The sequence below is a fragment of the Amblyraja radiata genome, chromosome 5 (assembly GCF_010909765.2).
Source record: "Amblyraja radiata isolate CabotCenter1 chromosome 5, sAmbRad1.1.pri, whole genome shotgun sequence".
NCBI lineage: Eukaryota > Metazoa > Chordata > Chondrichthyes > Rajiformes > Rajidae > Amblyraja > Amblyraja radiata.
Window position 1 is genome coordinate 85,443,541 of NC_045960.1, and position 14,725 is coordinate 85,458,265.

General features: G+C 44.6%; 1 protein-coding gene across 2 annotated transcripts in view; it reads right to left on the reverse strand.

Annotated features, from left to right (window-relative positions):
* Window positions 1–9,034: 9,034 nt before the first annotated feature.
* The window catches only part of allc (allantoicase), a 32,447-nt gene continuing 26,756 nt past the window's right edge, over window positions 9,035–14,725 (reverse strand). For both annotated transcript variants that reach the window (XM_033021656.1, XM_033021657.1), the window contains exon 12: window positions 9,035–10,911. In XM_033021656.1, the coding sequence (XP_032877547.1) occupies window positions 10,768–10,911 (144 nt within the window). In that variant the 3' untranslated portion in view covers window positions 9,035–10,767. The remainder of the gene's footprint in view (window positions 10,912–14,725) is intronic.

The following is a 14,725-nucleotide window of genomic DNA, read 5'->3' on the forward strand; positions in this document are numbered from 1 at the left end:
ACATCTATGTGAAATTCGACAAAGACCAAAGTCGCATCCTGGAAGCAAAATGATCTCAGTTGCAGGAAACACCCTGATCATTGGGTGAGAGGGTGGAAGATTACAGCTTTGACCCAAAGTCAAAGAGCTAATGGATTGCACAGAATAATCTCAAGGTGCTACAGAAAAGCAGATGGGAAAATCCATCCGATGGCCCTCTCTGCAGGCCATGAAGTCAATAGGCGAATGCCTTATCACCAGATGTTTTTAACCAAACACCTACAGCTTACTCTGCTTTTGGTGGGAAAGGTCTTCCTATGGAGTCATAGAGTGTTACAGCAAGGACCAGACCCTTCGGTTCAACTTGCCCAAACCAGCCAACACTATCTGCACTACACTAGCCCCATCTGCCTGCATTTGGCCCATATCCCTCTAAACCTGTCCTACCTGTTTAAATATTTCTCCTAAAGATCATTCATGAATAGTCTGAATTACAATCCCACCACATATTCTCACTGAATCTGTTGATGTGGGGATGAGACATCACCCATCTCATAATAAAATGTCTACTTACTGATGTGAATCAATTACCTTTGCTATGGTCAATCACAAACAAATGTTAACAAGGAACTTTCCTTTCCAGAGGCTCTTCCTAGCAACACACACTGAGACAAGGATTATTCATCTGGTGAAATATCGTCAGGTCGGGGGGAAGTTCCCACCGCCACGAGTACCATGTAATCCCGTGCTACCTGCTCCATGGTCGGACTAAACCATCTCCCCCACCTGGTTTACCAGGTGAGGAGGGAGCTGTGGACCTCCAGCAGGACCAAAAACATGTCCTGTCAAAGGATGGACGAGCTCCTAGCAAGCCAACAGTCATCCACACTTCAGTAGAAGTTGCGATCACTGTCGTACATAGCACTGTGCCCCTGTCCCACTTAGGAAACCTGAATGGAAACCTCTGGAGACTTTGCGCCCCACCCAAGGTTTCCGTGCGGTTCCCGGAGGTTCCCGGAGGTTTTTGTCAGTCTCCCTACTTGCTTCCACTACCTGCAACCTCCGGCAACCACCAGCAACCACCTGCAACCTCCGGGAACCGCACGGAAACCTTGGGTGGGGCGCAAAGTCTCCAGAGGTTTCCGTTCAGTTTTCCTAAGTGGGACAGGGGCATAAAGCACCATGCCCGTTGATGTTTTCAACAATGATGATGAAAAATGCATTTTGACCGCTAGTCCTCTAGTGCCTGATTCTGCTCAAGACAAAATGTTGCAGACTGATGCATTCCAAAGTCCTGGTTTATGGAATCTCAAAAGATTTACTTCACTGGACAGCACTCTGCCCATCACAATCTTACAGCACCAGACACCCAGGTTCAATCCTGACTACGGGTGCTGTCTGTTTAGACCAAATACATTCTCCCTGTGACCGCGTGGGTTTTCTCCGGATGCTCCTGTTTCCTCCCACTCTCCAAAGACGTACAGATCTGTAGGTTAATTGGCTTATGTAAAATTGTGAATTGCCCCTAATGGTAGGATAGTGTTAGTATATGTGGCCACCGCTGGTCGGCGTGGCCTCAATGGGCCGAAGTGCCTGTTTCTGCGCTGTATTTAAAGTCTAAAAGTCTAAAATCACACCTCTGCTGTTTGAAAAAGAATTACTCAACCTAATTCCAATTTCCTGCACCTGGTCTGGAGCCCAGCAGGTCACAGCTCATTAAATACAAGCAGTTTTCAAATGTGATGAGGATTATTGTTTCCACCACCAGCTCTGGTAATGAATTCTAGACCCTCTAGGCGAAGACATTTTGCAATTCCCCTGTAATCCTTTCCCAGTCCCTTGAAGATGTAGTCCTCTGGTTGTTGCCCCTCTGCTCAAAAAGGTAGATCATTCCTCTTTACTCTACTATTCCACTACTCTAAACTTCCCCTGAAATTTTATATATCTCCATTAAGTTTTTGGTCACCTAATATGTTCCAAAGATATAAAACATCTCTGTAGAAACATATAGAAACAAAGAAACATAGAAAATAGGTGCAAGAGGAGGCCATTCGGCCCTTTGAGCCAGCACCGCCATTCATTGTGATCATGGCTGATCGTCCCCTATCAATAACCCGTGCCTGCCTTCTCCCCATATCCCTTGAATGCACTAGCTCCTAGAGGTCTATCTAACTCTCTCTTAAATCCATCCAGTGATTTAGCCTCCACTGCCCTCTGTGGCAGGGAATTCCATAAATTCACAACTCTCTGGGTGAAAACGTTTTTTCTCACCTCTGTCTTAAATGACCTCCACTTTATTCTAAGGCTGTGGCCCCTGGTTCTGGACTCGCCCAACATTGGGAACATTTTTCCTGCATCATTTATAACTTTATATGTCTCTATAAGATACCCCCTCATCCTTCTAAACTCCAGTGAATACAAGCCTAGTCTTTTCAATCTTTCCTCATATGACAGTCCCGCCATCCCAGGGACCAATCTCGTGAAACTAGGCTGCACTGCCTCAATCACAAGGATGTCTTTCCTCAAATTATGAGACCAAAACTGTACACAATACTCCAGATGTGGTCTCGCCAGAGCCCTTTACAACTGCAACCCTATACAACTACAGAAGAACCTCTTTACTCCTATACTGAAAACCTCTTGTTATGAAGGCCAACATTCCATCAGCTTTCTTCACTGCCTGCTGTACCTGCACACCAACGTTCAGTGACCGGTGTACAAGGACGCCCAGGTCTCGCTGCATTCCCCCCCTTACCTAACCTAACCCCATTGAGATAATAATCTGCCCCTTGTTTTTGCTGCCAAAGTGGATAACCTCACATTTATCTATATTATACTGCATCTGCCACGCATCTGCCCATTCACTTAACCTGTCCAGGTCACCCTGCAACCTCCTAACCCAGCTTTGTGTCATTCGCAAACTTGCTAGTGTTGCTCCTAATTCCCTCTTCCAAATCATTAATATATATGGTAAACAGTTGCGGCCCCAACACCGAGCCTTGCGGCACACCACTCGCCACTGCCTGCCATTTTGAAAAGGACCCGTTCACTCCTACTCTTTGCTTCCGGTCTGCCAACCAATTTTCTATCCATGTCAACACCCTACCATGTACCATTATACCATGTGCTCTAATTTTAGTCACCAGTCTCCCGTGCGGGACCTTATCAATGGCTTTCTGAAAGTCTAGATACACTACATCCACTGGCACCCCTTCATCCATTTTACTTGTCACATCCTCAAAAAATTCCAGAAGATTAGTCAAGCATGATTTCTCTTTCATAAATCCATGTTGATTTGGACTAATCCTTTTACTGCTATCCAAATGCCCCATTATTAGCTCTTTAATAATTGACTCCAGCATCTTTCCCACCACCGGTCAGGCTAACTGGTCTGTAATTCCCCGTTTTCTCTCTCGCTCCTTTCTTGAAAAGTGGGATAACATTAGCTATCCTCCAATCCACAGGAACTGATCCTGAATCTATTGAACATTGGAAAATGATCACCAATGCGTCCACTATTTCTAGAGCCACCTCCCTGAGGACCCTGGGATGCAGACCATCAGGCCCAGAGTGGCCTCAACTCAATCCACAGTGACTCTATCTCGTCAGTCCCTATGTCTTCCCTCACAAGGGACTGAATTCCATCCCTCACCAGCAGAGCTACCTCCCCTCCTCTGCCCACCTACCTGTCCTTTCTATAGGATGTATAACCCTGAATATTAAGTTCCCAGGCCCGATCCTCCTGCAGCCACGTCTCAGTAATCCCCACAATGTCATATCTACCAACATCTAACTGAGCCTCAAGCTCATCTACTTTACTTCTTATACTTCGCGCATTCATATACAATACTTTTAATTCCTTACGCATCTCACCTTTCACATCGATCCCTATTACACTTGGCCATACTCTCCTATCCCTTTGTGACCTTCCTTTCCCATTAATTCTGGGGTCATTAACCATCCCTTTACTCTCTTTCCCTTTAACTCAGTCCTCGACTATCCCATTTGACACCCCACCCCCCTTATTCAGTTTAAAACCACCCGTGTAGCAGTGGAAAACCTGCCTGCCAGAATGCTGGTCCCCCACCTGTTAAGATGCAATCCGTCCCTTTGGTACAGTTCCCCCTTACTCCAAAACAGATCCCAGTGATCTAAGAATCTAAATCCCTGCCCCCTGCACCAGTTCCTCAGCCACACATTCAGGTCCCGTATCTCCCTGTTCCTGCTCTCCTACTATCTTATTAAATCTTTCCTAATTTCCCAGTCCTGGTATCATCTTGATAAATCTCTCTGGATCATCTCCAGTGCAATCGCATATTTCCTGCAATGTTGATACCAGAATTGCACATGGTGCTGAGACTGTGATCCACCGACTGTTGTTTTCAGTTCGAGTAACATCTCTCAACTTTTGCTCAGCATGTAAAGAAAAGCATCCCGTAATTTTTTTTTTTACTATTTGTTAACAATTTGTCCTCCCTTTAATGATCTTTGATCATACATTCCAAATTGCTTGGCTTCTTCCTCCGCAGCTCTCAATATCCTCCGATTTGATACATATTGTTGCACCTCCCCAAATGTATTACCCAACAAGTGTCTTCATTAAGTATTGTGTTGTCATTCTTCTGCTCAGCTGACCAACCATCTGGATCTTCTTGCAATCAAAATGTTTAATTGTTCTGCCTCAGAAGGCAGTGGGGGCCAATTCTCTGTATGCTTTCAAGAGAGTTGGATAGAGCTCTTAAAGATAGCGGAGTCAAGGGATATGGGGGAAAAGGCAGGAACGGGGTATTGAGTGTGGATGATCAGCCATGATCACAGTGAATGGCGGTGCTGGCTCGAAGGACCGAATGGCCTACTCCTGCACCTATTGTCTATTTATATTGTCTATCATTTCTGCTGGCAATCTTTGTGCATGAGCAATTGTGTTTCTCAATTTTTTCGTAGAGGTCACCAAGAGGATTATTGAGGATGATTATAGAGGAAAAATTGATGACATATCTGTATGCTAGAAACATCATACTTTAGTAAAGTGATCTGTCCTGCATTGTGCATGATGGCATTTGAATGTGCTATATATTTACTAATTTTACGAGTAAAATGTATTTTTGGGAATGTAAACTTCTAGCATTCTTAGTACCAAGATGTCCATTGGGAATTTGGGAGTATATCTGATTTGCTAACCCACAGCTTTCCACCAATTTAAAAAAACGTGGATAAGCATTTCACTTATATGGAAAACACTGCCCCTTGAAACAACAAAGTGCCTTCAGATGCTGATTAATCTGCTCTGTGGTCACAGTAATTTTGATGTTTTATTTTCATCTTGAGCGAATGCATTATTTCACTCATCACCTGTTTTCTATCGCCCTGATAGCTTCAAACACAGCAAGCTGAAGTTTTGTTAAATCCAAGGTTCATTACCTCCTTTAATAGTTTGTGCTTAAGAACCTGATGAAATGTTTTCTGCAAGTGCAGGTACATTACACCCGTTGGCTAGCTGTGTTCTAATTTTAGTTACCTCCTCAAAGTATTTCAGTGGATTAGTGAGGCGTAAGCAATTGCTTCAAAATCTCCCTGATTGCCCCTTTTGGTTTCCATGCTCTTTACAGGAATACTAAAATATCACGTAAACACAAAGGCAATTTTCCACAATGGATGTTTGTTAGACTAATTCAGTACTTGATGTGTTTTGCCGGTCTGCATTTAAAAAATGTGCTCAAGGGTATTTCCATATTCCTAATAGGAAAGTTTTCATAATCCTTTCAGATCCAGAATAGGTTTACACCTCCCAAAAACATAAACACATCGACTTTCGTGCCATTATTGTTTGACATATATCCAAGTAAGAACGGCAGGGTGGTGCAGCAGGTAATGCTGCTGCTTCATTCCATCAACAACCCGGGCTCACTTCTGACTTCTAGTACTGTTCGTTGTACGTTCTCCCTGAGACTGCAGAGGTTTCCTCGGGGTTTCCTCCCACATCTTAAGGATGTGCAGGTTGATAAGTTATTTGGTCTCTGCATTGATTGACGACAGGAGAACCAAGGTGGAGTTGACGAGCATAAAGAGAAAAGGTTGCAGGTCAACAAATAGGGCAATGGGTCTGATGGGACTGCTCTAAGAGTGGGCATAGACTCAGTGGGCTGAATAATCTATTTCTCTGTTGTGAGAAATGTGACAGATATGCTGATCTTGAATGAACAGAGTCTTACATCCTCTCAGTTCACCTGGAGGTCACACCGACAGCATATTCAATCCAATATGTAACACAAAGTGTTGGAGTTAGATAGCATCTCTGGAGGACATGGATGGGCAACGTTTCTGGTCGGGACCTCTTTTCAGACTTCAACAGGCTAATGGTATCCTTTGCATTTCATAGAAGTTTGGTTCCAACATTCAATCTAATGTTCATTCAAAATATGAAGACCAGCAAGTTTCAAAGTATCACACCTACATTTCTTTCTATCTTCTTTCAGATGGAAAGAAATTCCATCAGGACTCCTTTGAAAGCAAAGGGAATAATTAAAATGCCGCACATTTCTTTACCACTTCTCACTGAGGGAACATAAATAAAAATCAAACTAACTTCACTTGGATGGGTGCAGTACAGCACTGTGCAAAGGTTAAGTTACTCAACTGGAAACCTAGAGCTCAGAGGAATGGTTCCAAATGTGGCAGTTCCATCATAGGAGCTGGGGAATTTGAATTCAGTCAATTAATTAATTAAATGTAAACACTTTCTGGATGAAAAACCTCCATTAGTAATAATGGCAGTAAAACTGATGGCTAGAATAAAAATCAATATAATTTGTGATTATCCTATTGAAATAGAAAGCTTAGCTGGCCCTGGGCTATGTGTGACTCCAGAACCATTGCATTATGATCGACCATTAACTTTCCTCTGAAGTGATCTTGGAAACTACTTAGCTCAAGGGCATTCAGACATGGTCAACTTGCCAATGATGTACGCATGCAGTGACTAAACAAACCCTAAAATTAAAATTAATATTCTTGCATTATTTATCACAGCACACCCTCACTCAATAAATTATTCCTGAGCTTCCATCTTCACAGGTTTCTTTTCCACCCTGGGGACCAACCTGCTATTTTTAGCATAAACAAAGTGTGCATCCAATTCTTCAGTAAACCTGAAACACAATCAGTGGAAAGCCATCTTTGTTTTTTTCAAGATAAATCGAACACTGACATAGGTGAGCTTCAAGTGATAGAAAAAGTAAATTTGGGATGATTTCCCTCTATATCTTTCTCCGCTCTCTTGAGTGTGAAATCGTTTTGAAATGTGGTCACTGGTCTAATCATCCAACAACTAGCAATATTTCGGTGGGGGCGCTGCATTGGCGGCAGCCCTGTCAGCAGCGTGTTAGTTTTTTCAACTTTTTAAAGTTTTTTAGTATGTCTTAAAGTATGTTTTTAGTGTTTCTTTGTGTGTTTTATGTGGGGGGTGGTGTGGGGGGGTGAGGGGGAAACCGTTTTGGCCGCCTCCTCCATGGAGAGGCGACTTTTTTCCAGGTTGCCTCCCCCGTGGCCTAACAATCAGGATCGGCGCGGCCTTTCCCAGAGACGCGCCCGGGGTTTCAGCGGCGGGCGCAGCGTGGACTCTCACCGTGGAGCGGGTGAGCCCTCGCTGGGGCTCGCCAGAGGGGAGCGTTCCGCTTTGCTGGCCCGCGGCAGCCGGCAGCCTGAAGCCGCGGTCTGCAGAGCTCCAGCTGGTGCGGCGTCTACAGCCCGGGATCTCACGTTGGGGACCCGGGGGGAAGAAGCAGCTCCATCGGCCGGCCCGCGGACAACTTCTACCATTGGTCCGGCATGGACTTACCATCAACCCTGGAGGGGAGCTTCGACTGCCGGCCCTGCCGTCTGCGGTACTTCTGGCTGCGGCGCGGCGGGAACTTTAAATCTTTGACCGCCGGCCTGCGGCCTACACCATCCTGAAACCGCGGTCTCCGGTGGGGAAGAGCCGATCCTGGACTTACCTTGACTTTACTTTGTTCTTTACCATCTGGACGCCCGCAGCAATGGCAGCAGAGGTGGAGGTCCCAACCACGGGGGGAAATGGAGGAGGACTGGCCAATTTCTGAGCCTTCCACCACAGTGATGAATGCTGTGGTGGATGTTTGTGTAAAATTTTTATTGTGGTTGTGTGTTCTTTATTATTGTACTGCTGCTGACAAAAAATCTGAATTTCCCTGAGGGGATCAATAAAGTATTTATTATTATTATTATTTATTATTATTAATATGACAATGACTTAAAAATCTCATTCGCGTCTTAGTTAAGAAATAAGCCTTGATTGGAAAACTCTTGCACTTACTTTAGTTTAGTTTAATTTAGAGATACAGCGCGGAAACAGCCCCTTCGGCCCACCGAGTCCGCACCGACCAGCGATCCCCGCACATTGACACTATCCTACACACTCTAGAGACAATTTACATTTATACCAAGCCAATTGACCTACAAACCTGTACATTTTTGGAGTGTGGGAGGAAACTAAAGATCTCGGAGAAAACCCACGTGGTCATGGGGAGAACGTACAAACTCTGTACAGACAGCTCCCGTAGTCCGGAACGAACCCAGATCTCTGGCGCTGTAAAGCGCTGTAAGGCAGCAACTCTACTGCTCCGCCACTGTGCCACTATTTTACAGAAGAGTGGTATGGGATATTTTATGCCTATTTTACAACATAATGAAACACCTTATCTGAGACAAATTAATAACATTCCCTCAGTGCTATTATTATTTTATCCAAATTCTTTTATTGACATATTAACGATAAAAAACATCCACATTAAAATTTTAAAACCATTTAATGTGTGATTGTTTAAAAAATAAATCAGCAGACTTTTTATTGAAATATTTTACTTTCTTCTTTCAATATTTGAATATTGTATTTGATTCTTCCCCCCCCCCCCCCCCCCCCCCCCCCCCCCCCCCCCCCCCCCCCCCCCCACCGACTAGTATAAGGCTCAGTTTTAAAGAGGAAAATAACCTAAATAACAAAGACGGTTGCACTACACAAATTACTGACTGCCTCGAATGAAGATTACATCATTTTATTTAGCAGAAATGTGCTACAATTCAGTTAAGATTTGTTTCACTTGCACAGTTTTCTGATAGCTGCATCCAGCCATGACCCATGTTATCCCCTTTATAATTACAGAAGTGAATTTGACATGAGCATATTGTTCATATAGTGACACCACGGACATTATGCTACCACATGGTAAATGTGTATATTACACCCAGTACAGCGAGTTTCATCATGTTACCCAAGTGTGAGAAATTTTTCCAGAGAACTCTGGCCACTACATCCAATGGTGGACTAAATCAGACAAAGAGAGACCGATGGATTAAAACAAAAAAAGCTCAAGTCCTTGCTTTCACTTCCGGACTGAGGGCCAGTCCTGTACTGACACCCCCTCCGCATGGATGAAGGAGGGGTCTCCAGAGTACACCAGCCTCCAGCAGGTACAAGGGAGAACCCATGAAGAATTCAGACCGTGTGGGGGGTTCTGATTTAAACGCAAAAGGTCTTAAATTCCCTTTAAATATTCAATTTGTAGCCAGTGCCACTGCAAACCAACCAAATAGCAAATGTCTGCTGCTTTCTCCTGTGCTTGTTGATGGAGGTCAGTGTTCAACATGGTATAAATGCCTCCGGGTCCTATTTGAATGCGGAACCACCATAGACACAAATAATCAGAGGAGGTTCTCTCATCAAAATACAATGAGGAAGCAATTGTGTTTTTGATTTTATCCAACAAGAACAAAACAGTGTGAAAGCCTAACCAGATTTTCTTTGTGGGCAATAGGTGTAGAATTTATATTTTATTGATCTTACTTTCGAGGTGTTGTATATGTTTTTCAAAGTGTCCATCCAGACCTCTGACCAATGCCATTTGTTTATCGGTGGTATTGTCCAAATGTGTACTGGCAAACTGATACTTTCATTATTAATATGACATTGAATGTGTATACTTGGTTATTATTAAATATTTTGACTGAGTTTTGTTTTATAGGGACTGAAAGTTGATTTTAAGTTTAGTTTATAACCAAAAGAGACCAATTTTTCCCTAAAGTTTCTAAAAAGCAAAGAAATAACTAAACCAAGAATTACAGCTGAGAGAAAAGTTGAAACCCTTCAAATAATTCAGCAAAGGAGGAGCAGATGTTGACCAAGATATGCATGTGGATTTGGACCTCTAATTTACATGTTTTAGAAACACAAGATCAGGTCTGCTAGTACGTTTATATTGCATCAATATCCCACAACACATGCAGCTGCAGAAACTACAGTAAATGTCGCACGATTGATATGCTGTATGACGGACATTTTACTCAGGGGACAAATCATTTTTAGCCTCGGCGGCAGTGATGGGACCTTGGCAGTGGTGAAGCCTCAGTGGTGGCGGTAAAGTCTCATGGTGATGAGGCCTCAGTGGCGTCAAAGCTTGGCGGGTTGACCCGTGGTCGGCAGTCGGTGAGGGCGAGGGGGAACCGCCGTGAGGGGGAGTGGGGGGAAGAGCAAAGGAGGACCCAGCATGGGGTACTTTGTAACTTTGTCAGCGCCATATATAGCGGCCATTTGTGTACCCTGGGTATGCAAGCAAAGAATTTCACCTTGCCTTGTCACATGTGACAATAAAGTATTCCATTCCATATAGGGCACACCGGGGAAATGAGGGAAGGTTGGCAGACTACGACAATTTGGCTTCTAGCAAAGCTGATTCGGTAACAAGGGGATGAATTTGCAATACATTTTGAGAGGCTTCACAGATTCACCGGGAGCAGAGGGGAAGGACGTCCCACAAGCCGCATCCTGCTGATCCCACCATCTGGTCTCATCGTCAGCCGTGTGTGAGTTGCAACATCTTCCATTTTGATGGAGAAGAAGTGCTGCTGGTGTGGCTTCAGCTAAAATTGAAAGATAAGTTATTTGTGATACATGAAAGGACCAGGGTACGCCTTGCAAGGAAAAGGGACAAGAACGTTTTGCTTTGAGAGAGGAAGAACAGGAACAACCATTTATTTCCCTGTGCAAGTGAAAAGTGCTTTATGACAGAATCATGCAATTGAAACATGCTACCTAATCAAAGCATCAATGGAATAACTATCCAGTCACATTTCCCTGTTTTTTCTCATGATCTATTAACTTTATCTTTATCCTTTACAAAATTTACACATAAACTTATCAACAAATCAAAATACCAAGTTAATATATTTTACTGTCCAACAATGTCCTATTAATTGAAACAATTTCATAGCAATGTTTTATTCTTACATAAACATAAGGCTAATTTTTAGGTGTTTCAGAGAGAATTTGAAATGAGAAATTATAATATCTTGGAACAGCAGATGAGGAAACACCCAATAAAAACTTTTGACAGAGTTGCAAGGGAACAAATATCATGCAGACACAATATGAAAGTCCATGGTGCTGCTCCTCCCACCTTGCATTGAACATTATCACCTTATCATACCCATTCATCAATAGACTTCATTTTGAGGCACAGACTGTGAAAGACAATCAAACACCTTCATAAAGGACAATGTAAGTAGGCAGAAAAACAAGATACATTTATTTGCCACATGTACCAATTGGTTCAGTGAAATGTGTGGTCGCCATACAGCCATGCGAATAATAAAGAGCACAGAACACGATAGTTTTTGAACACAGACATCCCCACACAGTGGAATCAAAGTTTCCCACAGTGAGGGAAGGCTCCAAAATTCAGTCATCCTCCTGTGTTGTCCTCCCATGGTCAGGGGGCTCCCGAACCCCCCACTGTTGCCGCTACGGTGGCCCGATGTTCAGGCCCGCTCGCCGGGTTGATGGAAGTCCGACATCGGGACTGGAGGACATACGCAGCGGCTTGGACATCCGAATCGGCCACCTCCTACTTGAGTCCGCGGCTCCCGAAGTCCACAGGCCACACTGGGCGGAGATTCAAAGCTGCTGGCCCTCGGCAAAGGGCCCCAGGACTCCGCGATGTTAAGGTCAGCGCCGCCCGCACTGGAATCTCTACGAACCACAGCTCCGATGTTGAAGCAGCAGGCCCAACACTCCGGAGCTTCAACGGCGATCCAGGTAAGCAATCGCCCGCCCCGCGATGTATCCAGCGCTGCGCCGCCGCTGCTGAAGTTCTGGTCCAGGTCCCCGGCAGGAAAGGCCGCTCCAATCCAGGTGGTAGGCCGCGAGGAGGAGGGGCGAGGATACAACTCAGAGGATGCGACTCAGAGTCCTCGCCAGGAAGTGACTGGGAAACGTTTTCCCCCTTACCCTACCCCCTCCCCCACATAGAAAAGCTAAAGAAATCACCAAAACAAACTTTTAAAACTGACTAAAAAAATTTAAAAGACAGAAAAACAGACAGAATGTTAGCAGAGGCTGCCATCAATGCGGCGCCCCTAGGTGACCAGCTGCACTTCAAGCTGCCCTGGGAAAATAGACAACATAATCAAGGACCATTTACATCTCTGTCTTCCTCTCTTCCCCCGTCCTCCATTCCCATAAAGGCAGAAGATACAAAAGCTTGAAAGCACGTACCACCAGATTCAGGAACAGCTTCTTCCCCGCTGCAACCAGACTACTAATCAGACCTCTCATAAACTAAGGATGTAATCCTGATCTTCCAGCCTACCTCATTGCTGCCCTTGCACTTGTTTTAATCTGCACTTTCTCTGTAACTTTAACACTATGTTCTACACTTTGGTGGATTCCTCTTTGCACCAGCTGTTGTATCTCGGTACGTCTGACAATAATAAACCAATACATAGATGGTTAGAGATAATTTAGGAAATTGAAGCTGAACATCGTTGAGATCAGAGATAATAGCCATTTTAAGAGAGCATGTCTACACATTGGACAGGCCAGGAGCCGCAACCTTTCACTCAATCCACAATGCAACTTAACCCAACATAATTCACTATAGCTGATGTTATTTGAGTCAAATTTGGGAGCTAAGCACTGAACTCACCAGAATGTGAACAGCCTGTGGTTTATGATAGAATTTCTCCAAGAGTGCAGCTAGCCATGACATAGTAAAGGTTTAAAGGAACTGTTAATTAAATACAGACTTTAACAATTCCTGGCATATCTAAGCTCGGTCTTGCTCACAAGGAAAGTGAAAGGGTGCAGCCAAGAGATACAAGTGCTAAAGTCATGGGAATTGAACAGCTCCTGATTATATTTCAAGTAAGGAATTAAATTGTCACTTATTATTACAAATATAAAATTTACCCAATTGTTCAGCCTTACAAAGCAAATTTACATTTTTTATCAGCCCTGCTTTCCACAGTTACCAGAAGGAATGTTTATTTAAATATTAACCTGTTCCTTATTTGAAAGTAATCACTAACAATATTAACTAACCAAATCGACTCCGCAGCCAAGAGGAAAACATAAATCTGTGAAAGCACTAAAGTTGTTGCCTCATACAGTGACCTCCAAATAGAGCAAACAACTGGAAAAAAACTACTCCCACTCCAGGGAGAGAGAGAGAGAGGGGGGGGGGGAGGGGGAGAGGGGGGGGGGGAGAGGAGGGGGAGAGGGGGAGAGGGGGAGAGGTGGAGAGGGGGAGAGGGGGAGAGGGGGAGATAGGGAGCGAGGGAGAGAGAGGGAGAGAGGGAGAGGGAGAGAGGGAGAGAGGGGGGGAGAGGGGGGAGAGAAGGGAGAGTGGGGGAGTGGGAGAGTGGGAGATGCCTGGGTGGGAGATGGGAGAGTGGGAGAGAGGGGGAGGAAAGGGGGGAGAGGGGAAGAGGGAGATGGGGGGAGAGGGGCGGAGAGGGGGAGAGAGGGAGAGAAGAAAAGTGGGAGAGAGAGTGAGAGGGAGAGAGGGGGGGAGGGAAGGAGGGAGAGAGATAGAGAGAGGGAAGAGAGGGAGAGAGGGAGAGAGGGAGAGAGGGAGAGAGGGAGAGAGGGAGAGAGGGAGAGAGGGAGAGAGGGAGAGAGGGAGAGAAGGAGGGGGGAGGGTGGAGGGGGGAAGAGGGAGAGGGAGAAGGAGAAGGAGAAGGAGAAGGAGAAGGAGAGGGAGAGGGAGAGGGAGATGTTACATAATTTATCCACTGGGCAGAATTCTCAACAGGTAAATCAGGTGGAATTTCACAATTCTGAAGAATTTCTACCAAAGTCTTGCCTTTATATGTAAAATGCAAAACAACCCTTGAATCCTAGAAGGGTCCAATGTATGGGATATCAAAAATAATGTATTGAAGTAACTGAGAGGATTGATGAGGCAGGGCAGTTGACATTGTTTATTGGAATTTTGTAAGCTGTTTGCCAAGAACCAGATGGTGGGCCGGTCCAGAAATTTAAGACACATGAGATGAGAGCCCATCTGCACTTGTCCCACTTGCCTGCATTTGGCTCATAAACCTCTGAACCTTTCCTATCTATCTGCCTGTCCAAATGGATTTCAAACCTAGTTGTTGTACTAACTGCCTCAATTACCTCCTGTATCCACCATCCTCTGTGTGAAAACTGCCCCTCGAGTTCCTATTAAATCTTTCCCCACCTTAGACCAATGTCCTCAGGGTTTTTGATTCCCCAAACCTGGGTAAAATACTGTGTATTCACCCTATCGATTCTCATTATTTTATTTACCTCCATAAGATCATTCCTTAGCCTCTGCACTCCAAGGAATAAAGTCCTAGTCTGTCCAACTCCTCCCGAGAGCTCAGGCCTTCAAGTCTCGCCAGCATCCTCATAAATTTTCTCTGTATTCTTTCC